Source organism: Saimiri boliviensis, chromosome 7, assembly GCF_048565385.1.
Source record: "Saimiri boliviensis isolate mSaiBol1 chromosome 7, mSaiBol1.pri, whole genome shotgun sequence".
NCBI lineage: Eukaryota > Metazoa > Chordata > Mammalia > Primates > Cebidae > Saimiri > Saimiri boliviensis.
The window spans coordinates 115,592,475-115,618,469 of record NC_133455.1 but is presented as its reverse complement, the minus strand read 5'-3'; the positions used below and the strand labels follow the sequence as shown (position 1 = coordinate 115,618,469).

The following is a 25,995-nucleotide window of genomic DNA, read 5'->3' as shown; positions in this document are numbered from 1 at the left end:
TATACCTGTTTAAAATCTGCCAAACTCTGTGTCTTCATAGTTCCTAGAAAGAGTTTGTTTTGTATGCATTCTTGAACTTGCTTATTCTTCATTTCTGACTTACTTATCTGCACTACTTTTGGAAAAGCAGGCAAGTGTAGGCATCATGTGTATAGTAAAATTGCTATAGTGTCTTTCTTACTGATGTCATAAGTGACCATGTAATATAATATAGGAAACAAATTCTAAAGTGCAAAATTACTTTTGTAAGTGAGATGTACAAGCCTTAGTTTTCATTTGTCATAAAGCCATTACTAGTGCATTTACTCCCTAAGTGTTTTCTCATATAAAACAGTGATGGTATTTCACAGACTTGTAAAGTAAGTAAATGAGTGACAGATCAAAATTAATATTGGATTGAAGCTGGATATCACTCTCATATCATTATCATATTTATAAGAATAAACTAATGTTTTATATGAAAGTCCAATTATTTATAGTATTTACAATTTAAATGTTTGCATAGTATAGGGACAAATGTTTGTTAGTATTATCTGCTACCACATTATTTTTTGGACATTCTTACATGTTTACAACACTAAAAGAGATGCTTGCTTTTAACTGAGGTCAGTGGACATACAAGATTTTTGGGTGGTGCTTCATTTTCCTGTAATTTCTTTTTCTTTTAGTTCTTAGTATTTTTTAATGTTAGATGATTTAGTAATGGACATTGTTTTGTGTGATTTTGGTTTTTCCTCCTTATGACGTTTTTAGGCAAAGTTGACATTGTTTTAAATTCATGGTCATGAAAGGAGATAAATTGTTAAATACGGAGCTTTTCCTGAAAAACCATGGCTTGAAAAGAAATAAAGAGTATTTTGTTTAATGTTATGCTCATACTCCAAACACTTCTACAAGTGTCAGAATTATAATTTTATTGTTCCATTCTTAAATTTTTTATGGAAAGGATATATTCCCCAAATTATCTAGTTGATGTACACTACCAGTAATGCATGTCAGTCTGTTTAGTTGACTATTCTGAGTTTTTTGTATATAAAAGTAAGTTTTTACAATCATTAATTGGTATAGCATTCTGAGATAATATACAATTATTTCTTTCTTTTTTTTTTTTTTTGAGACGGAGTTTCGCTTTTGTTATCCAGGCTGGAGTGCAATGGCGCGATCTCGGCTCACCGCAACCTCCACCTCCTGGGTTCAGGCAATTCTCCTGCCTCAGCCTCCTAAGGAGCTGGGATTACAGGCACGTGCCACCATGCCCAGCTAGTTTTTTGTATTTTTAGTAGAGACAGGGTTTCACCATGTTGACCAGGATGGTCTCGATCTTTCGACCTCGTGATCCACCCGCCTCAGCCTCCCAAAGTGCTGGGATTACAGGCTTGAGCCACCGCGCCCGGCCTAATATACAATTATTTCTAAACATAAAATTGTATATTTTAACATGTACATTTAACACATTTACATATTTTTAATATATAATTATATTAAGATCTTCAAGTTCCATTTAGAATGCTTAACTACATTTGATAATGAATAAATGTGAATGACAAGCTTTTCTTTTTCATAATGTTAACTAAAATGAGATCTTATGAGAACATACGTTCTTTGACCATGCATAATTTCAACAGTACCATAAATGACATTAAAGTAGGCCTTTGGCTGTTTAGGCTTCCCAAAACCTGAACAGAAGCCAAACTTCAGTACATCTCTACTACATTTAGTAGTTTGTGACAAATTAATTAGGTTATATAATTAAGATTTTCTAAGCTCTATACTTTTGTAGGTATTATATTTACTTAATAAGAACATATGCTATATGTTCATGCATTTGTATCTTCTTATAGTTTCGTGTATCTTTATGGATTTTAAATGTAAATGCCCTCCTAAGGGCTTGGAAATTTAAAGCTCAAATTATAACTAATTTTTTTCATTCATAAAGAATGCCTGTATTAAGTTCTATAGATAAACAAATGTATAAAATTTGTCCCTATGATCTCACCAACTTACAGTCAAATAGGGAATGTGTTCATTAAATAACTAATTATAAATGTGATGAGAGTTAGGATTTGCAGGTTTTTCTGAGGACAAAATTGAAAATGAGAAATCTGGAAAGGGTATGAAGTAATGAATGGCAGAATGGGGGAAATAGTGTTAAAAGAGTTTTTGCAGGGGGTGATGTGACGTTCATGAACCCCGGTTTCAGTATGGAGAATGGTTTGGAAGGGATAAGAATATGTTAGGAAGACCAGTTAGGAGGCTGGAGGCTCTTATAGTGTACAAGATGAAAGATGGTGGTATCAAAAAGATTTAAAAGTTATTCAAGAGGTAGCATTGGCAGTACTTGGTAATTTATTAATAAAAGTTTAGATGTGTAGAAGAGATGGAGAACTCAAAGATGACTCAGATTTCTAAGACATTGCTAAATGCTGTTCCATTTACTAAACTAGACATTAAAGAAAGAACAGATTTGGAGGAGAGCTATATACAATCCATATACAATGTATACTCTCAAATGTCATTAAGCATCTTGATCTAAGACTATTAGAACACTAGAGTTTGCTGGGCATGGTGGCTTATGCCTGTATTCCCAGCACTTTGGGAGGCTGAGGCAGGAGGATGGCTTGAGCTCAGGAGCTTGAGACAAGTCTTGCAATATGGTGAGACCCCCCCATCTGTACACAAAGTAAAAAATTAGAAATGTGCCTGCAGTCTTAGCTATTCAGAGGCTGAAGCAGGAGGATTGCTTGAACCCAGGAAGTCAAGACTACAGTGAGCCATGGTCATGCCACTGTACTCCAACCTGAGCAACAGAGGAAGTCCCTGGAGAGGGGGAGAGAGAGAGAGAGAGAGAGAGAGAGAGAGAGAGAGAGGAGAGGGAGAGAGCGAGTGCACACATGTCAACCATGTCTAAAACAGATGCTCATTTGTAATAAATAAGATAATTTGAATATATTTTAAAATAAATATTAATATATTCTTCTTACAAAAAGAAAATTATTCGGACAAGGTAGGGAGAAATCAAAGGCATCCTTTTATCTTCTGTACCCTGGAATACATCTTTTAACAGGTGCATACTTACCAACTTAATTTTTATAGACATACAGATTTATCTGTGTACATATGGAAATACATAGGTAGTTTAATCTCCTGTATTTTTTAAAACATAAATTGTTTACTCTGTATGCCTTCTGAAGATTTGCAAATGAAAGAAATGCCACGGTTTGACCAAGAGGGTTTTGTCTCCAGAAAGAAAGGATGGGCTGTTTCAACATTTAAAAAATACAGGAAAAACGTAAATAATCTCAATAGGTGCAAAAGACCTTTGATAAAATTAATACATTCGCTCTTTTCTTCCCATTAGAAATTGGGGCAAAACATACTTGGTTTGTTTTCTGTGCTGTTCTGGAAGTAACATTATTTTTTAACTGCAAACTCAGTACAAGTTAATTGAAAAATGAACAAAGAAAGAAAAATCACCGATGATTGAACTTACTGAGAAACATGCATGTGTATTTTCTTGGATTTACTACATGTGTTTCTACTGAATTTATTGCAAACAGTTTTTACATATTAAATTTTTTTCTCAAAAGGGACATAGTATGGAAGAATTATATTTTAACTATTTCCTCATGTTAGAACATTTAAATTATGTATATCTTAAATTATTTTAATGAGATATTGCTTAGAGTTAAAATTGCGGGGGCACTAGAAAGTTTTTTATCTGTATTGTGAATTTCCGCTTCTGAAAGGTACTATAGCAGTGATCTGTGAGTTTGAGCTTTTATTTACATATGTGACATGTTGACAGAAAAATAGTTGGAGAAAACTATGTGAATTTTTGTATATAAAGCAGCCTAGCTTTTTACATTTTGTAGATGTTTAAAAAAATTTTTTTTTTAACTTTTCAGAAAACCAGACAAACAAAACAATAGATGTTTCTGTTAATAAGAAAGCAGCTGATAGCACATCACAGGTAAGATTTTTCCTTCTTCTTCAAAGTAAAATCCTAATTATTGCCCACAGGAAAATGAATTTTTATCATTCTTTGATTGAATGAAAGTTGTTCTATGTCTGTTTTTTATAACTGTCCAAAAATTGTCTCACAGGTTTTCTATAATGTTTGACAAGAATTGAAGTTTTTTTGTTTTGCCTTGTTTTATTTTTGCATAGCAGTTTTTAGAGGTAATAATTAGTTTATTCTATTAACTGACTGACTGGATTAATACAGTTGGCCTTTTACACTGTAAAGATTATCTGCAAAAAGAAAACGCATGTCATTTAATCCAGGTGCATCTTTTTAAAGAGTATCTCACTGGTTTACCCTCACTTATGCCACCCCCTGCCCCTACCAACATTTTTATTTCTTCAGAGGTAATCAGAGGTATCTTTTGAGGAAGAGTTTTTTGTCTGTCTGGTAGTTTATTAGCACTTTGCTACTCTTTGTACTTTTTCATGTTAAATTTTAACCACCCAGTAATAGAGTAACGACTTCTTTCCTGTATTAACAGTGTTCTTCCTTGTTCTTTGTTACTTTAGGTATAATCAATTTATAGTGAAGTAATTAGGTTGTTGATAGTGTTATTTTCTTCACTTTCTTTGAATCACTTCAAGGAGTTTGTAATTATTCCTAGCAGAACAAAAATCTCAAGCATGTCAAACATGAAAAAATGACAATTTTAAAACAAGGGCATCATTTGATCTTAAAATACGAGCATTTTCTTTAAAAATGATGGATTTTGACCAACCTAGATATATGTCATAGTTTATAGATCAAATAAAAGCTATTAAAAATATCTTACTTCTTACAGATGTTAGCAGTCTTTGTGTGCAGTATTAAAAATTAAAGTTGTGATTGTTTCTGAGCATGTCTTGTGGATTATAACTATGTTTTCAATTAAAATTATAAGATTGAGATACTTTCTAGAAGACATGTAGTATAGAAAATGTTGATATATTCAGTGATACTTAAATGACATTTATAGGAAGTCCACTTGTACTTTATGAACTTAAAGAATTTATGAACATCTCTACTCAGTGAGTTTTTTTTTTTTAAAACAAGTAATGTTTTCAGGGAAAGGAAAATGGACATTATAATGGCTGCCTTTTGTCATTTTATAAATGGTGGTTCTTCTAGAGCTGTGCTATCTAATACGATAGCCACTAGTCACATGTAGCTACTTAAAAATTCAGTTCCCCAGTCACAATAACCCCATTTCAAGGTTCAGTAGCTACAAATGGCTAGTGGCTAGCGTATTAGACCACACAGATACAGACTGATTTCATCATTGCAAAAAGTTGTATTGAATTATACTGTCTATAGAGTATTTTGCTGAAATAGAGTGTATGTAGCCGAGCATGGTGTCTCACACCTGTAATTCTAGCACTTTGGGAGGCTGAGTGGGGGCGGATCTTCTGAGGTGAGGAGTTCAAGATCAGCCTGGCCAACATAGGGGAAACCCATCTCTACTAAAAATACAAAAATTAGCTGGGTGTGGTAGCAGGCCCCTATAATTCCAGCTACTTGAGAGGCTCAGGCAGGAGAATTGCTTGAACCTAGTGGGGCAGTGGTTGCAGTGTGCCGAGATTGCACCACTTCACTCCGGCCTGGGCAAAACAGCAAAACCCCATCTCAAATATATATATATACATATATGTATATGTATATATATATACATATACATATATGTATATATATACACATATATATGTATATATATATGTAAATATGTAACATCATAAATACATAAGTGAAATTAAAATGGATATAATATAAACAACACTTGAGGTGGGGTGTGGTGGCTCACATCTATAATCCCAGCACTTTGGGAAGCCAAGATAGGAGAATCACTTGAGCCCAGGAGTTTGAAACCACCCTAGACTACAAAGTGAGACCCCGTTTCTATAGAAAAGAAGAAACTTAAAAAAAAAAAAAGCACCACCACCACTTGAAACAGGAATTGACTTCATCAGAAAGCAAAGTGTGGGGTTGGTCATGTTGGGGTCACCACCTGAGACGTTGATCACCACCTGCAGGATTCTGTCCGGCAAACCCTGACTCTGAGGCAGATGAATAAATACACTGAACACAGAAAGAACAGTGAATGAGTGGGCTAGGGAGGTTGTCAGCTGCTCTCAGAGGGCCATTGCAGCTATCCGACCCTTGCTACATGTTCTTCTCACATTTATTCAGTATAGATTTAATGACAGAGGATCTAAGTCAACACACTTGTGGATAATTAACATGGTTAAAAGAGTGGTTTTACAAATGATAAAAGCTTTGATTCCCAGGGGGCCCAGAACAAACACCATTAACCTCCCCCTGAGAAGGCCAAGGCCATCTGCACAAAGTTTACATGAGTAAACAAGTAGTTAGAGTAGAGATAAAGGAATGTGGGGTTAACAGACTTAACAGGGGAAGCTTCTGTTATCCCTAATCTTCACCCTGTGACCTAATGCTTTAAGGTAAGGACCAGCTGCCTTCAGTCTGTTCCATGATTACAAGTTAATGAAAACCTTTCGGCCTTCCAAAAGGTTTGAGATTATAATCTTACAATTTTCCCTAATATTTCCCTTAATATTTTGCCAACCACCCTGAGTGAATCCCAGCAGCAAAGTGATACTACAACTTAATATTAAGCTCTCAATACATATTTTATTTGGCTTAGAGGAAGAGGAATTTAATATCCTAGTATAAAAAACACATACAAGCAGTTTGATTGGCTAGCCTGCCTTATCAAAAATAACAAACTTTCAGCTTTGAATCAGTGTCAATTATCGATGTGAATAATAAATATAATTAAAGGAGAGTTTTATTATGTAATAAGCCATAATGGAAGTATATATGTGCATTCAGTTATGAAGTTATGCTTGCCAGCTACAGTTTTTGAAACAAATATCATTTTTGTCATTGTGATAAAAACCTTTATTAATGTTATACTGTTGATTAATAAATTCTTATTTGCTTTTTACCTTAATGTGCAACTTTCTAGCAGATAGAAACTAGTGTGAAAAAGGTAGCCTGTGATTCTTTTAATTGTCATATTGTAAATATAATTGGCTAACTTCTTTTTTCAATGCCAAGCCTACTTAGTTGCACTTCTTAACACTTTAAGGCTATTTAGATCAGAAGAAATCTGAATGTCTAAGGCCAGGCACACTGTCTCACCCCTGTAATTCCAGCACTTTGGGAGGCTGAGGCAGGCAGATCACTTGAGGTCAGGAGTTTGAGACCAGCCTGGCCAACATGGTGAAGCTCTGTCTCTACGGAAAATATAAAAATTAACTGGGTGTGGTGGTTTACACTTGTAATCCCAGCTACTTGGGAGGCTGAGGTGGGAGGATCACTTCAACCTTGGAGGAGGTGATTGCAGTGAGTCATGATGATATCACCACTGTATTCCAGCCTGGGTGACAGAGTGAGATTCTGTCTCAAAAAAAGAAAAGAAAAGAAACTTGGATGTCTAGTGTGGAAATGCTTGTTCAGCTGTTAGTTAATTAGCAAATGATGAAATCTGTAAAATATTCTATTTCTGTAGTTGTTAAATGAAGATTTATCTAATATCCCCAAATAAGTATTTATTAACATATTACATATAATTTATTATTGTGTTTTGTTACTATGTATCATTTTATATATTATTGTTTTATATAGTGAAAAACAAATTTATTCAAATTATCAACATATATTACAAAATAGTGTTGCTATCTGTAATTGATGTTTTGAGGGACACAGGATCACCTTTAACTTGCTGATTTGCTAGAAGGATTTCATAAGACTCAGTAGCACGCTATACTACTATTATGGTTTGTCACAGCAAAAGGTGTAGAGCAAGAGCAACAGGAAAAAAAAAATGTGCAGAAAGATCAGGCAAAGACTTCCAAGTCTTCTGTCTGGGATTGCACAGGATTTGTTTTTTTCTCTGGCTTATTAAACTCAGAGACATGTGCCAAGAGTCTTTTCCCAGAGAAGCCTGATTGAATTTTAGGGTCTGAGGTTTTTTGGAGGTCTGATCACATAATGACATTTTTCTACTTAACTGGCCATGGCACTGGAAACTCAGGATCCCAACAGTGAAACCCAAGTGTGCATCATCAGTCTTCATATTTATGCAAAACAGTCCTGATGAACCAGTATAGCACAGTTCACTGTTCAGAGTGTATATAAGAGAATTAATTGTTAACATGACCTTCCAAGGGCAACATTCCTGATAACTAACCAAGTCTCAGTTACGGTTCCAACTTTGCTTGGAGAGATGTGCAAGGAATGAACAACCAGCTCATCTATGTTAACTCTTTCTTCACATTTGCTGAAGTGTGTTTTCCAGAATATTACTGTTTCATTACAAAAAGGCTACAAAGCCAGTATCTTAGCTCTCTTAAAATTTTCTTAGTGTTTGCTTATTCAGATTGGTCATTTTGGGAAATAACACGTGATTAGCTAAGTTTTTAATAAAATACATTTGTAGTGTTAACTATTTGATACAATTTTTTTTTTTTTGAGACGGAGTTTCACTCTTGTTACCCAGGCTGGAGTGCAATGGCACAATCTCGGCTCACCGCAACCTCTGCCTCCTGGGTTCAGGCAATTCTCCTGCCTCAGCCTCCTGAGTAGCTGGGATTATAGGCACGCGCCACCATGCCCAGCTAATTTTTTGTATTTTTAGTAGAGACGGGGTTTCACCATGTTGACCAGGTTGGTCTCGATCTCTCGACCTTGTGATCCACCCGCCTCGGCCTCCCAAAGTGCTGGGATTACAGGCTTGAGCCACCGCGCCCGGCGATACAATTTTTTTAATGATTTCAAACTGAAGTCTTCAGTAATATGTGTAAACACAGATAGAAATGTGTCTCTGATTAGATAAGATTTCAGATATAATGTTTTCTCAGAAAAAAATGTAAAGATACATACATGTGTGTGTGTCCGTTTCCACCTAGTGGCATAGAAATATTAAGGTCAGGGGAAGGGTAGGGAAAAAAAAAAGAAATAATAAGGTCTACAGTCAGACAATCTGTAGCCAGTTACTTAATAGTGGTGCTTTGACGAGTTAGTGGGCACCTTAGATTTTTCAGCTATAAAATAGAGCTAGTACTTACCATGTAGAAATAATGCAAAGAGTAAATGTGTTAATGCATGTAAAGCATTTAGCACAGAGACTGATAGGAGTAATGTTAGCTATTATAATTATTTTTAAAATGTATTTAATAGTTACTGAAATATTTACCCATTTTGTTCGTCAAAAAAGAGTCTATTCAGGAAACTACTCATAGTGTATGATAATAGATAAATTGTATCTACCAGCTTATGATCAATAAAAATCATAATTTATCACTAAATCATTACTTGTAGATCTTGACCTATATAATAAGCATTTAACGATATACATTTTCCTCTGAGTACTGCTTTGGCTACATTCCATAAATTGTCATGTGTTGCATTTTTATTTCATGTAGTTCTTATTTCTTTTTGGGTCCTGGGTTAGTTAGTAATTTGTTTAATTTCATAACATTTGGGGATTTTGCAAATTTTTTATTATTGATTTTTTTCATTTAATGCTATTGGGTTTAGAAAATATCCTCTGTATGACTTTGTTACATTTATATAAATTAGATGTGTGTTATAAAGCACCATATATGGTATATATCTTAGTAAATGTATCACTGCACTTGAAAAGAGTATGTATTCTACTGTTGGGTGTAATGTTTTATAAATGTCAATATAGCATGGTCGATAGTGTAATTTGGATGATTTGTTTACTAATTATTGCCTTTTGCTGTAGTGGTTTTATCTATTACTAAGAGTGATATGATTGTGAATCTATTTTTTTCCTTTAATTTGGCAGTCTTGCTTTGTAGGTTTTTGACACTGTATTACATGTTTTTTTAAATAATGTATAATTTGCAATCTTGTCATACTTTTATCATTATAAAGGTTCCCTCTTAGTCTCTCTTTCTGATATTAACATAGAGCAGCATTTTTATGCTTATTGTTGCATGTTACTTTTTTTAGCTTTTTAGTTTCATTCTGTGTTTTTGTATTTAAAGTGAATCTGTAAGAGAAAAAAACATCACATTTCTTGATTCTTTGTGTGTTATCTCATCTGATAATCTCTACATTTTGATAGGAGTTTTTAGACCATTTATAGTTAATATAAGTATTCATAGGATTGTGCTTAGGTCTGCTATTTTGCTATTTTCTGTTGGTTTCATCTGTTTTCTTTTGTTGGTTTCTGTGCCTTTTTTCCTGCTTTATTTTGTATCAGTTGTTTTTTTTTTTTAACATTCTGTCTTAATTCCTCTGTTAGCTTTCTAGGTTGCTGTCTCTCTCTGTGTTTGTGTGTTTTTGTGTGTTTCAGGGATTGTTCTAGAGCAGGCATCCCCAAACTATGGCCCGTGGGCCACATGCAGCCCCCTGAGGCCATTTATCCGGCCCCCCACCGCACTTCAGGAAAGGGCACCTTTTTCATTGGTGGTCAGTGAGAGGAGCACAGTATGTGGCGGCCCTCCAATGGTATGAGGGACAGTGAACTGGCCCCCTGTGTAAAAAGTTTGGGGACACCTGTTCTAGAGTTTACAGTATGTATCTGAATCTTAATTATATAACCTTGCAATTGTATGTGTACATTTACCTCCTTAATGCAGTTGCTTTCTTTAAATATCATGTTCATGTTTTCACATGTATTATGGTCTTATTTGCACATATATGAAATTATTTTTAATTCACATGTTGTAGATATCTAAATATATATATATTTTTAATTGTTGCCTTATGGAATTTTAAAGAAATTAAGAACAGAAAAGGAATATAATTTAATATTTGTACTTATGTTTGCCTTTTCTGGTCCCCTTTTTCCTATGATCCAAGTTGGTATTTCCTTTCAAACTGAAGTATTTCCTTATGCTCATCTGTTCAATGTAGATCTGCTAGTAATGCTTTCTCTTTGTTTTTTAATATCTAAAAATGTACGTTTGTGTCTTTTGTCTCCTTTTCTCAAGGAGAGCTTCATTGGGTATAGAATTCTTAGTTTAAAGGTTTTTTTTGTTTGTTTGTTTTTTAATCAGTACTTTGGATATATTGTTCCAGTGTCTTTTTGCTTCCATAGTTTCTAACTGGTAGTTAGCAGTTACTCTTTACTCCCATGTAACATGTAATTTTCTCTGTTTACTTTCAAAATGTTTCATTATTGGTTTTCAATATTTTTACTATGATGTGTATACTTATGGACTTCTTAGTGTTTCTTCTGCTTGAGTTTCATTAAACCTCTTGGATTTGTAAGTAAATGTTTTTTTACCAAATGTGGGAAGTTTTGGTTATTACTCAATTCTTTTTTAGCTCTTTGTTTCTTCTCATTTAGGATTTTGCTGAACTGTTTTTTATTGCACAAATTTCAGGTGTTTTTTATATTTTCTTCTGTTTTGCTTTCTGCCCTATGGCCTAGAAAATTTATATTGATCTAGCATCAATTTCATTTGAGTTTTTCCTGCCCCAGGCAATCTGCTTTTATGCTTACATAATTTTTATTTTAGTAATTATTTTTTCAGCTCTATTATTTATATTTTTTTCAGTTTCTTTTTCTCTTGCGAAATTTCCTGTTTGTACATTCGTTGTTATTTAATTATTTGAACTTTTTTTTTTTTTTTGAGTTGGAGTCTCGCTCTGTCATCTAGGCTGGAGTGCAGTGGTATAATCTCAGCTTATTGCAGCTTCCACTTTTCTGGGTTCAAGTGATTCTGCTTCTCAGCTTCCCATGTACCTGGGACTACAGGTGCCTGCTACCATGCCCAGCTAATTTTTGTGATTTTAGTAGAGACGGGATTTCACTGTGTTGGCCAAGCTAATCTCGAACTCGCACCCTTGTGATCCACCTGCCTCGGTCTCCCAAAGTGCCAGAAATACAGACTTGAGCCAATGTGCCTGGCCTCGAACATATTTTTAATAGCTGCTTGCAAGTCTTTTATCTCCTGAATGTAATATCTGGTTCTGCTTAGAGTCAGTTTGTATTATTTTTCATCCTAAGTTAGTTTCACTTTTGAAAACTGGACCTTAAAGGTAATACGTTGTGGTGAATAATTATTTTACATTCATGGATGTTTTTTGGGATTTTTTAGTTTGGGATTTTATAGATTTTTGGTGTTTGTAAATAACCCATTTTCTGTGAAATCATTATTATAGAAAGATGTATAAGAATTAGAATTCCGGGCCGGGTGCGGTGGCTCAAGCCTGTAATTCCAGCACTTTGGGAGGCTGAGGCGGGTGGATCACGAGGTCAAGAGATTGAGACCATCCTGGTCAACATGGTGAAACCCCGTCTCTACTAAAAATACAAAAAATAGCTGGGCATGGTGGTGCGTGTCTGTAATCCCAGCTACTCAGGAGGCTGAGGCAGGAGAATTGCCTGAACCCAGGAGGCGGAGGTTGCGGTGAGCCAAGATTGCGCCATTGCACTCCAGCCTGGGTAACAAGAGCGAAATCCAAAAAAAAAAAAAAAAAAGAATTAGAATTCCATTATTGTCTTAGGATTGGGCCTGGATATTCTAAAATCAAGGAATTATTTTCTTTAATTTATCAACTTGAGTTTTGCAGATGAAAGCCTTTATCATTTGGAATTGACTTCAGTATATCAAAGTAAATCGTGATTATTATTTATTAAGCAGTTGCTATGTATCATATATTATGTTAAGCCCTTATATGCACATTTGGATTAATCCTCACAATAGCCTCAATATTCAGATATTGGAGCTTGCGATAAGTACCTATCTGAATCAGATAGCTAATAAGTGAGAACTATAAGACACACTCAACCTTTCTGACTTCGAAGTTCTGCCTCTTTAGATCTGTATTGCCTTACCTTCCTTGTTGGTTGCTATCATGTGATTTTTAAAGGTTTTTCTTTTAATCCTAATATTTCTAATGATTTTTGGATGATGGGTTGACTGGTCAACTTGGATGTACAGTTAAGTAGCATAGTGTACTGTATCATTTCATACCATACCGTACTGTTTTTTAAAGCAAAAACTTTAGATTATTTTCTGTAACTCAATTCTAGCTTTAAAGATTGCCTTTGGTGTTTTCATGGATTAATATTGATAATTCAGAGTAGTATTGATCAACATTTTAAATGTCACAAAATGAAAAATGTGTTGAATCACTTTATTTGCTGTAGGCAACAGCTTAATTTTTTAAATAAAACTTCTTGAATTTCTTTTGAAAATTGTATTTCATATGGTAGATGTTTAACTCATGAGTATCCTGGGTCATTTGTCTGACAAACTCTGTTTATTCAGGTACAGCCTTTTAGGGGTCCAGATTGAACCAGGTTACTCATTAGTCTCATTTTACCTCACTTACCATTTCATTTTTTAACATGTATATCTGCCAGAGTTTTCTTTGCAAAATGTAGAAGTTTTGTTTTTCAGAGCGGAAAAGCCACTGGCAGTGATTCAAGTGGTGTCATTGATCTCACAATGGATGATGAAGAGAGTGGAGCTTCACAAGGTACTTCAGTAGTAATTGTACAAGGAATGCTTTGATACCACTTTTTTTTGGTCTTAATACAGTACAATATTCTGTGAAGACAGATGTTTACAGCATTATGCTTGGTTTATTTTTGTTTTTTTCAGAATGGAAGGTTTTCAGATTAGAATTTTAAAATAAGGCCAGATACAGTGGCTCATAACTATACTCTCAGTACTTTGGGAAGCAAAGGCAGGAGGATTGAGGTAAGAGGCCAGGAGTTTCAGAGCAGCCTGGGCAATGCAATGAAACTCCGACTCTACAAACAATTTAAAAATTAGCTGGGTGTATTTGTGGTCCCAGCTACATGGGAAGCTGAGGCAGGAGGATAGCTTGAGCCTGGGAGGTTGAGGCTGCTGCGACCTGTGTTTTTACCACTGCATTCCAGCCTGGGTAACAGAATGCGGCCCTGTCTCAAAAAAAATAAAAATATTAATAAAATAGAAATCAAATCTTAAATGAGTGTACAATCTGAAGAGAAAAATAGCAATTAAGAGATTGTAATTTGTGGAGTACCTATGTTTTTGTATCTGTTATTTTACTTGAACCTTGCAAAAATGCTGTAATACTCATTTTAGACTTGAGGAAACTTAGCCTTTCTAAGTGTCAGACTCAGTAAGGGTCTTGGGAGTCAAATCCAACTCTTCTGTCTCTACATTAAAGGTTCTTTTTCTCTCTGTTTATGTTTCAGTGTAGATACTGTATTTAAGTGTATATACATTTAATTTTGGTCATTTGAATAAAATTCTTTAACATTATATAAATAAACGTAGTAATTTTAGAAAGCATTCACATTCAAAATAATATTCTGAGTTATAATATTTAGAAACTATAAACCATATTTCTAGTTATTCTGCAGTGTTAATAGGTGTTTCATGAATACAAAATTCCATGGTTAAACTTGCTTAGGAAATGGTGAGTTTAAAGTTAAATTGATTTTTTTCTTAATGCAGACTTCTCTAAGCCTTTACTATGCTAATTTATAATGTAAATGAATGGTTTAAGATATAAAGTATTAGGGCTGGGCGCGGGGTGGCTCATGCCTGTAATCCCAGCACTTTGGGAGGCCAAGGTGGGTGGATCACGAGGTCAAGAGATCGAGACCATCCTGGCCAACATGGTGAAACCCCGTCTCTACTAAAAATACAAAAAAATCAGCTGGGCATGGTGGTGCGTTCCTGTAATCCCAGCTACTCAGGAGGCTGAGGCAGGAGAATTGTCTGAACCCAGGAGGCGGAGGTTGCGGTGAGCCAAGATTGTGTCATTGTACTCCAGCCTGGGTAACAAGAGCGAAACTCCGTCTCAAAAAAAAAAAAGATATAAAGTATTTCCCAAACTTACTTGGCTGTGCAAAATAATGTTCACATACATATCTGTAAAACTCTGGTGATTATTAATGCATGTGGAAAATATCATATGCTGAGTTATTTATTGTCTTAAAGACATTACATTTTTTTTAAACACTCAAATATTTTAAAAGTAATATTTTGGGGTGTCAGTCTAGTTGGGCTTAGGAAAACAAAAGTTAAATAGCTATAAAATTGGTTATATGACAGTAAAGTCAGTTTTGTTTTTTAAAACTGAATTGAGAAATTTATGCTTTCCTTCATCCGGGTTGAACTAAAGCCAGTATGATTATTCTTTAAAAGTTTCAAATTGTCTCTGTTGCTTTCACTGCTTTTTTATAGAGAGCCATGACTCTTACAATGGATCCCTAAAGAAAAACAATACAGGTTTTTGAGAGGATGCAGGCATGCCTACTGAATTAAAAAGTAAAGTCTGCAAAGTTTGTTTTCGTTGCTCTCACCATTTCCCTAGCTTCCGTGCCTCATGCGGTTTCTTTGTTGCCCCACCTTTGGGTCTGTCTCAAATTATCACATTCTTAAAGTACGCTGTTTTCCAATGGCAAAGTATCCATTGGAAAAAGCTTTGGGTTTTGTTTACATTTAATGCAGAATTTTATAGGACAGAAATTGATGGAGATTATTTTGGATAGGAGGACTTTTGGGTCACTATCTTCATAGTGGTTTCCTATTTTAAAGAGTTGTTTTCTAAGATGCAAATATTTATTTCATAGGCTATTGAAGCCCTTTTTTGAGATTAGTCATTCTTCGTGTATTTTAAAGACTATATAGTAATGATAACCAACCATCTGTTATTAAAGAACCTAAATAATTGTACTAATTTAAGATCACAGAGAAAACTCATCAATTTATAGATATTTGTTTAGAAGAGTGTCCTTTATATAGATAGGTAGTTATATATTTATGCAAGTAGTTATTCTATTTGACATATTGTATTGCATTTACAAGATTATTTCTGAATTTCTGTAATTGTGAATTAGAATCTGTGATAGAACCACCAGCGAATTACATGTTCTTAACTCAGTTTTCAAATCAGCAAAAATACGTGTAAGCAAAACAGAAATAAATTGTTCTCTTAGAGGTAAATGTGACATCCAAATGGCAAGCAAAAGTAAAGTTTACCCATAGAAGAAAGACTTGTATTTCCTAATTTTTTTCTCATCAGTTGTAATATATCACTTTTAACTAACAGACTCCAAAAAGCTAAATCACACTCCTGTATCAACCATGAGTTCTTCTCAGCCTGTGTCACGACCACTGCAACCCATACAACCAGCACCGCCTCTTCAACCATCTGGGGTGCCAACAAGTGGACCATCTCAGACCACCATACACTTACTACCTACAGGTAAATTTATTGAATCATTGAGTAGAAGCTTTAGTTTTGCCTGCAGAAAACTATCAATATGGAGTTAAGTGGAAAGATAAGACAGAAAATTAAGAACAATTCTAATTGCTAATTTGAGGACTGCAATGTATGTCTTGTTGAAGGCAGTATAACTTAGTTTTGCTGTCTTAAGTAGCTGCACTGGTAAAGAATGATTATAGAGAAAACTTAAAGTATGTATTTATTTAACCTTATGTAAGTAAAAATAGAAGTAATTTTTAAAAGCATTTACATCCAAAATAATAATATTCTGAGTTAGTTATAATATTTAGAAACTGTAAACCATATTCCTAGTTATTCTGCAGTGTTAAACAGGTGTTTCATGAATACAAAGTTCCATCATTAAATATGCTTGGGAAATGCTGAGTTTAAAGATAAATTGATTTTTTTCCTTAATGCAGACTTGTCTAAGCCTTTACTATGCTAATTTGTAATATAAATCTCCAAGAATGATTTAAGATATAAAGTATTTCTCAAACTTACTTGGCTGTACAAAATAATGTTCACATACGTATCTATAAAACTTTGGTGATTAATGAATGTGGAAAATAATATTATTCTGAGTTATATTTTTGAGACCAGCCTGGGCAACACAGTGAAAACCCTGTTTCTATAAAAAATTTAATATTAGCAGATTTGTTATCTGCCACAGCAAATGTTCTGTAAACAGCAGAAATGAGTGTAGTTTCTTCGGAAGGGGTGGATATTAATGACTTATTCTGAGTGTGACCAAGAAGTTATAATTGATTGACCAAGAATTTTTACACGTGGCTTATCTTGAAATAGCTTTAACTAGTCTAACACTACCATCAGGAAGCATATGCTTACTACCTTTCAAGAAACTGTAAATTCAACATTTTCAGGATTTAGTCTGTATCTTCTAAACTGTTCAGAAACCCATCAAGATGGTTTGTCTTCTGTAAAGCAGTCCATTTGCTTGAAGACTTAACTGCATAGTACTTATGTAAGTACTTTTCTCATTAAGGAAAACATTGAATTAAGTGGGGTTCTATCCAGTGAAATTTATACCTAAAACACCAGGTAACTTGTAGGAATCAGGATGTTTTCCAAAGTTACTTAGCAAACTATTTATTGTTAATCTTTTGAGTTATTAAATTATCATTAATGCAGTAAATGCGTGGTTGTTTTGGTAGAGACTATTTAGATTTAAAATAATTTCCTATCAATTAAAATAAATTTTACCTTGTTGGCATTGCCAGGCAAAAGAATGTGTTTATGAAACTTTATTTCTGGTGTGTAGATTTTATATTGGTTCTCATATTTCAATACCATTGTTCTAAGTAGGCAGTTATTAGTAAGTTCAACTTTGGGAGCTGTGTTATCTTTCTTTACATATATACAAAGTTATGATAACAGTCATCAAAATTAGATATTTTGGAAGGAAATGTCATTGTTCAAACCCATGGGCAGCATAGATTATGGAATGGGGAGTGAAGAGATAAAGAGATAAGTGTTCTTTCTTATCAATGCTTTCTTCCCCTTTTCTGAAAACTCACATTGAAAGTTAGGCTCTGTAAAGACTAAAGAGTCTTTAGTAAATAAACCTTTTAATCTTTGTTATAGCCAATATATTCCTCCAAATTTATTTTATTATGGAACCCATTTTTTTATATGAAAGATTTATTATTTTTTTATTATATAGTTACTACATGGCCATTTGTAAAATATGATTCTAATTCAGAGAGTTGTTAACAAGAAACTGTTACTTAAAAATCATTCTTGTAGCCTGGGCATAGTGGCTCATGCCTGTAATCCCAGCACTTAGGTAGGCTGAGGCAGGTGGATCACGAGGTCAGGAGTTCGAGACCATCCTCGCCAACATGGTGAAACTACCTCTCTACTAAAATACAAAAAAATAAATCAGCTGGACCTGGTGGTATGCACCTGTAGTCCCAGCTACTCGGGAGGCTGAGGCAGGGGAATCGCTTGAACCTAGGAGGCAGAGATTGCAGTGAGCCAGGATCTGCCACTGCACTCAAGCCTGGGTGACAGAGTGAGACTGCCTCAAAGAAAAAAAAATCATTATTGTAGATACATGCTGTCTGAAAGTTTAGGACTCATTTTTTGATAAACATTTATGAACATTACTCAAGGTATTAATGCTTTCTGGAACATACAATAGGAGGAATGCCAGAGTAGAGAAGGAAGAAGTCTGTTTTTTAATGGATTTTATTTACTGTTTTTAAAAAAAGATAGATTGGTTCAGCTAAACAAAATGTGAGATAATGAGATAGAGATAGGTTGGCTCACTTGAAAACTAAATGTGTGCTTATGTTCTACTGTTCTTCTGGGAAATTAAAAAAAAAAAAAAAAAGAAAAAAGAATAGAAAAATAAATGTGAATTACCAATAGCCAGTCAGTTTCTTGATCTTTGAGAGTACAAAGATATTCTTTTGGATTTATGCCCCCTTGATAGAAGACCTGGAGGGCTTATACTAATTAAAGAACTTTGCTAAGAACAATTAAAATTAGGAAGTTTTTATCTTTTTAGTCACTCCTGTGGCATCTTACTCTTAAATCTACACTTAAAGAAAGAAAAATCTTCACATTACTTATTGTCTGGTCAAACCAAAGAGTGGGAAGGGAATTGGATGTGGTAGAGGTGCTCTTTTCCTTCAAAGCATAGATTTTAATAGTATTAATGTTTATTGGCCCTATCATTTTTATCTTAGACGATCACAAAAAGAGACTGTTACTTCGATTTCTCTCTTTATCATAGTTAGATTTTATGCAAAGATAACTACCATTAAATACTGTTTGCTTAATGTAGAATTTACTGTATTCTTAATATCTTTTTTCTGCCTTGCATTAGCTCCAACTACCGTGAATGTAACACACCGTCCAGTAACTCAGGTGACCACAAGACTCCCTGTACCAAGAGCTCCTGCAAACCACCAGGTGGTTTATACAACTCTTCCTGCACCACCAGCTCAGGCTCCCTTGCGAGGAACTGTTATGCAGGCTCCTGCTGTTCGGCAGGTCAATCCCCAAAATAGTAAGAGACTTTTCTTGTATATGGCCCCAAGATACATGTAACTCTTTTCAGCATTTAGTTGGAGTGGCATATAATAATGTTAAATTTTGCAAAAATTTCTTATAATGTCATATCAAAAGTATTGTTATCAGTTCAAGAGATCTGTACTACAACATGGAAACTACAGTATAGTTGAAAACAGTGTAGTGTATTCTTGAAAGTAGCTGATAGAGCAGATTTTCCATGTTGTCAGCACACACAAAAAAGGTAAGTATGTGAGATCATGTCAATTAGCTAGATTTAGCCATTCTGCAGTGTATACATATTTCAAAACATAATGTTGTATACTATAAATATATATAATTTTTGTCAATTAAAAATAATTTTCAGAAAAGAAATGGCAGTATAACCAAAAGTAATCTATTACTATTTTTCTTCCCTTAGGATAGGTAACCAGAGAAAATTGTTCATGTATACTAGTGGATTTGTGCTCTGAGTGTTGTCTTTTACTTTGTTTATGGCCTGTACTACTGTAGTACACAAGTTGATTTTGGTATATTCTCTATTCTGTTGAGAGACACCTTACCTAATTAAAGTGGGAATGGTCAATTGTGACTTAGCTCAGATGATAGAAATCATGGTGAAGGATAGCCTTCAATGAGAGTCTTAAAGATATGGAAAGTGGCTGAGAAATAAAAGAAGGGAAAATGTTAAAGGAAGCTTGTAGTTTCCTATAGATATCATATATTAGTTACATATATATGTTACATACATGTTATATAGGTATATGACATATATTTTAAAATTATTAACCATACATATATATAAGTAGTAGATTATATCATATAAACCCAAACTTATATAAAAGGTATATTTAAACTTTAAGGTAAAGAAAAATAATAAAATGAACTACCTATGAACTCTTCATCAGGTTAAGAAATAGAAATATTTTAATATGCTGTAATTGCTCTTGTATCCCTGTCTTCACTACATTCCTTTTCCTTTCCATCAAAGATAACCACTGTTCCTGCTTTTCTATTACTCATTCTGCTTTTCTTTATGATTTTGCCAACAATGTTGATATCATTAAAACATACTACATTAGGGATCTCTAGAGGGATGGAACTAACAGGAGAGAGATATATAGATATATAGATGTATATACACACACACATATATATGTACATATACATGTATATAATATATATACAAGTATATACGTGTGTTTGTATATATGTATATATATACACATATACACATATGTATACATATATACATATATATGTGTATATGTGTATATATGTAAAGAGTTTTTTTAAAAAATACATATATACATATGTATATATGTGTATATATGTATATATACACATATGTATATACTATAACATATATATAATAAACATACGTGTGTGTGTGTATAAATATATATATATATATATATATATATATATATATATATATATATGTATGTATGAAGTGGAGTTTACTAAGTATTAACCGACATGATCACAAGGTCCCACAATAGGCTGTCTGCAAGCTGAGGAGCAAAGAAAGACAGTCTGAGTCCCAAAACTGAAGAACTTGGAGTCCGTTGTTTGAGGGCAGGGAGCATCCAGCATGGGAGAAGGATGTAGGCAAGAAGGCTAGGCCAGTCTCTCCATTTCCCGTTTTTCTGCCTGCTTTATATTCCATAGCAGCTGATTAGATTGTGCCTTCCAGATTAAGGGTGGATCTTACTTTCCCAGCCCACTGATTCAAATGTTAATCTCTTTTGGCAACATCCTCACAGACACACCCAAGATCACTGTTTTGTATCCTTCAATTCAATCAAGTTGACACAGTATTAACCATCACAAGTCTACCCCTTGTCAGCTTGAACCCATACATATCTCCTGAGATCATATATATATTTCAAATAAAGAAAGTTATTGGAAATTATTACACCTAACGTAATACAACTATCCTTTGTACAACTGAAAACACACCAATCCCCAAGCCAAGTACTATTACATAAAGTTAACAATACTTAAATCTTGATAGGAAGTCAATAAATCTTATGTCACATGATAAAGAAGAAAATACATTTTCTTAGTACAAGTGTGTACATGCACAAATATGTTTTTAGTGAAAGAGGAGGAAATACTCATGATAATTACAGTCTGTTTCTGTAGCTGGTTACATGGTCATAGCTGGTATTGATGACTACCTTCTTCTACTACCCAGGCTGGGGAAGAGAATGCAGGGTGGCAGGAGTGGAAACCATAGGTCTTTGAGTCACTTGCTCATGTAACTTACTGTGCCTTCAGGATCTGCTTGAGCCCAATCACATATATACCACTTCCATTTGATGATAGAATGCTGCTCTCCATGACCCACCTTACGGCTCAGTGGGTCAGAAAGCACCCAGTTCATGACAGTCAGCTCAGGTTGCATGGTGACTTGATGACCCATAGTCAGACGTTCAGTTTCCACCAAAGCTCGGTTAACAGGCCAAGAGCTGTCTCTCAAAAGGAGAGTAGTTACCTGCAGAAGATGGCAGGGCCTTGCTCCAAAATCCTGAAGACCTTTACTGTGATTCACATATGGGGGCCTGCCAAAGACTCCAGACACTATAACCATCTACGTGTGACACCTCAAGCACCGTTGAATCTGCTTGTTCATATGGCCCAAGTGGCAGAGCAGCTTGTCCAGAATGTTGGATCTGTTATAGAGCCTTCTTCTGTTCTGGATCCCACTCAAAACTGGCAGCCTTTTGGGTCATTTGATAAATGGACCAGAGTAACACACCCAAATGAGGAACGTGTTGCCTTCAAAATCTAAATAGGCCTATCAGATGTTGTGCCTCTTTCTTGGTTGTAGGAAGGACCAAATATTGCAACTTCTCCCTTACCTTAGAAGGAATGTCCTGACAGGCCTCCATACCACTGGACCCCTAGAAGTTTTACTGAGGTAGAAAGTCCCTGAATTTCAGTCGGATGTATTTCCCATCCTCTGGCACACAGATGTCTGATCAATAAGTTCAGTGTTTTTGCTACTTCTTTCTCACTTGATCCAGTCAGCACAATGTCCTCAATGTAATGGACCAGTGTGATATCTTGTGGGAGCAAAAACTGATCAAGATCTCTCAGAATAAGACAATGACACAAAGCTGGAGAGGTGATATACCCCTGAAGTAAGACAGTAAATTTATGTTGCTGTCTTTGCCAGCTGAAGGCAGATTGCTTCTGATGGGCCTTGTGGACAGGTATGTAGGAAAAGGCATTTGCCAAATCCATGGCTGCACGCCAGGTACCAGGAGATGTGTTAATTTGCTCAAGCAATGAAACCACATCTGGTATGGCAGCTGCAATTGTAGTCACCACTTGGTGAAGCTTAGGATAATCCACTGTCATTCTCTAAGATCCATCTGTCTTCTTCATAGGCCAAATGGATGAGTTGAATGTAGATATGGTGGCAGTCACCGCCTCTGCATCTTTCAACTTCTTGATGGTGGCACTAATCTTCTCAATCCCTCCAGTGATGTGATACTATTTTTAATTTACTATTTTTCTAGGTAGAGGCAGCTGTAATAGCTTCAATTTGATCTTAATAATAGCCATAATAGCCCTCACCCTACCAGTCAGGGAGCCAATGATAGCCCCTCAATCAGTTTCCAGACTTGAGACAGTTTACAGACCCAGAACCCCTTGAATGAAGGAGGGGTCAGGTCCACTTGAGGAAGGACCCCAGTAGATTCCCGACAATTTATGCAGTGGATCTTTCTCCCATCCAGAAGTCTCTGTCAGATGCTAAGTATGTTGATGCCAATTATACATTCTGGCACTGGGGAAATGACCTCAGGAGGAGTCTAGGGATGCACTGGACCCACTGTAAGTTGGACCTGAGGTAAAACTCTATTAATTATCTGATCTCCATAAGTCCCTACTTTTAACAGGAGGACCACAATGACGTTTTGGGTCCCCTGGAATCAGCATCAGCTCAGAGGGAGCATTCAGTAGTCTCCGAAATGTCTGATCATTTCCCATTTCCCAGTGCACAATTACCTTGGTAGAAGGCTGGAGATCTCCTTGGGCAAGGATAGAAGAAAGGTTCACTGCATAAATTGTTGGGAATCTACTGGGGTCCTTCCTCAAGTGGACCCCTCCTTCATTCAAGGGGTTCTGGGTCTGTAAATTGTCTCAAGTCCAGAAACTGATTGAGGGGCGGGCTGTCATTCTGTTTTTATTATTCAATTTAGTCTTTTGTCCATTCAACCTAGAAGCTTTCTGGTTTTATAAATTAAGTAGGAATGCAGTAGGCTTCCTATCAGTTTTACCTCTAGGAATACTCTGATTAACTAGCCAATGCCAGAGCTCTACACAAGTGAGACTCTTCTGATTGCCACTTTGCCTCTGCTGTCCATTACAGTAGGTACTCCCACCTTGCCTTTGACAGTTCAGTGCCACCACTTGGCCGCTGCCACCTCAGGATCCAATTATTTCCATTGTATTTAAATTTTGTAGTTGAGTGACTGCGGTTCCCACCATTAGATCTGACATAAAGAGATGAACAATTACAGAGCTCTTCAAAGATGCAGGTGCTGCCCTTACAAATCTGTTTTGCAAGGCATTGGGCAAGGGTATATCTTCTGGACCCTCCCAGCTGGGAGGAGTAGCTCTAAAGTGACTGATCCACCCCACCATCCCAGTCTCCCTTAGTTATTGGATCCCATCCTCTACATTAAACCAAGGGAGATCAGGCATTTCCAGGTCACTCAGTAGGCCATCTTTTAATCCATATTTCAACTAACCAAGCAAATGATCTTTTAGGCTTTTTTGACTCCCTGAGCTGCAGCATTAAGTGCAGAGCCCCAAATTAGTGGGCCCAAATCAAGAAATTCAGCCTGATCTAACTTTATGTTCCTTCCACCATAATCTCATTTCCTTAATATCCATTCCCATTCTTGTTCTCTAGATTTCTGTGTATACAAATTAGAGAACTAAAAACAGTTCTCTTCAAGTGTAGCACACCTCCTCATAGGTTATACTCTCAACCGTGTCACTCAGGACTTTAGTTATAGGTCTAGAAGCAAAGAGAGGTGTTGGAGTGGCTCCTGAGAAGAATCAACATTTTGCCAGGCAACTGCGTCAGGGGAGGCCATCACTGTTGCCTCATTCAGCATAGGTTTTATCTCCTCAGACAAAGGTGGAAAGGCTGATAGCAGTAGTATGGGTCAGGGAGCGTTTGTTGTCACTACTGGGGATGGGGAAGCTGTTCTAACTTTTTTTTTTTTTGGAGGCAGAATCTCGCCCTGTCGCCTAAGCTGGAGTGCAGTAGCATGACCTCAGCTCACTGCAACCTCTGCCTTCCTGGTTCAAGCAATTCTCCTGCCTCAGCCTCCTGAGTAGCTGGGATTATAGACGTTTGCCACCACACTCAGCTAATTTTTGTATTTTTAGTGGAGATGGAGTTTCACCATGCACTATGTTTGCCAGGCTGGTCTCGAACTCCTGACCTCATGATCCGCCTGCCTCAGCCTCCTAAAGTACTGAGATTACAGGTGTGCACCACCATGCTCAGTCGGAAGCTGTTCTTTCTGGCAAAAAAGGGTTCATCAGCATTTACAAACTCAATGTCCCCAGCTTCATCAGCGTCCTCCCACACACCGTCATTCCAAGTTTCCAGGTCCCATTCTTTTTCAATTAATGCTGTCACTTTAACAGTGGATGCCTGTCGCGGCTGTGCATACATCTTTTGTTGCAGGTCAGCCACTTGCTTGGTAAGAGCTTGTGTCTGTTTTTCAACAATTTCAGCTCTTTCTCTACAGAAGATAAGACTCATTCAGGGCAGTCTTGGCAGATTTGAGCTTCAGTATGTTTTTCTGAAGCCAGGAGACAGAATCCCTGATTTCATGATTTTCTTTTATCACTTTGTCCACTGAACTTAGGAACAATTGACCAGCTTTATTATGTTCCGCACATACGGTCCAAGGTATTATGTATAGGCATTAAACTTGGCCTCTCAGAAGCAGTGAATCAGGAGTATCAAACGCATTTACTTTGTATAACTCTCTAGACAGTTCACCCCAGGGGTTATCAGCATTCTCTATACTATTAGAAGTAGAATTGTTAGGATTTTTGGGTCTAATCATATTAAGCAGTCAACTCCAGAAACCCGAAAATCAATGAAAGAACTCCATCCTTAATATTCTGTTCCTCTTTACCCCACTTCAGGTACCAAAGTCTGAATCAGGGTTCTGTAGAGGGACAGACAGAGATAATAGTATACACACACACACACATCCTATGTATATATCCTGTATATAATATTTATATGACACATAATGTAAACTAATAGGATATATATTATATATGTTATATATGTATTGCACTAATAGGGTATATTATACTGTATATATAAAGTAATAGGATATAAAGATATGTATATGCTCTCTATATATAAACTAATAGGATATCCTATAGTTTGTATACAGTATATGTTTTATTTACATACATATATTAATATATATAAAGTATATACTTTATTTGTAGTAAATGTTTATATATATAAAGAGAAGTTTATTAAGTATTAATTTTCATAATCAGAAGGTCCCACAACAGGCCAGGCGTGGTGGCTGACATCTGTAATCCCAGCACTGTGGGAGGCCAAGGCGGGCAGATCACATGAGGTCAGGAGTTTGAGATGAGCCTGGCCAACATGGTGAAACCTCATCCTTACTAAAAATACAAAAATTGACTGGGCA

The 25,995-nt window shown here is 35.6% G+C and overlaps 1 protein-coding gene across 7 annotated transcripts in view; it reads left to right on the top strand.

Moving 5' to 3' along the window:
- Window positions 1-25,995, top strand: part of ATF7IP (activating transcription factor 7 interacting protein) — a 134,844-nt gene that overhangs the window by 100,895 nt on the left and 7,954 nt on the right. For all 7 annotated transcript variants that reach the window (XM_003934544.3, XM_074403262.1, XM_074403263.1 and 4 more), the window contains 4 exons: window positions 3,906-3,970; window positions 13,411-13,489; window positions 16,064-16,219; window positions 19,092-19,274. In XM_003934544.3, the coding sequence (XP_003934593.1) occupies window positions 3,906-3,970; window positions 13,411-13,489; window positions 16,064-16,219; window positions 19,092-19,274 (483 nt within the window). The remainder of the gene's footprint in view (window positions 1-3,905; window positions 3,971-13,410; window positions 13,490-16,063; window positions 16,220-19,091; window positions 19,275-25,995) is intronic.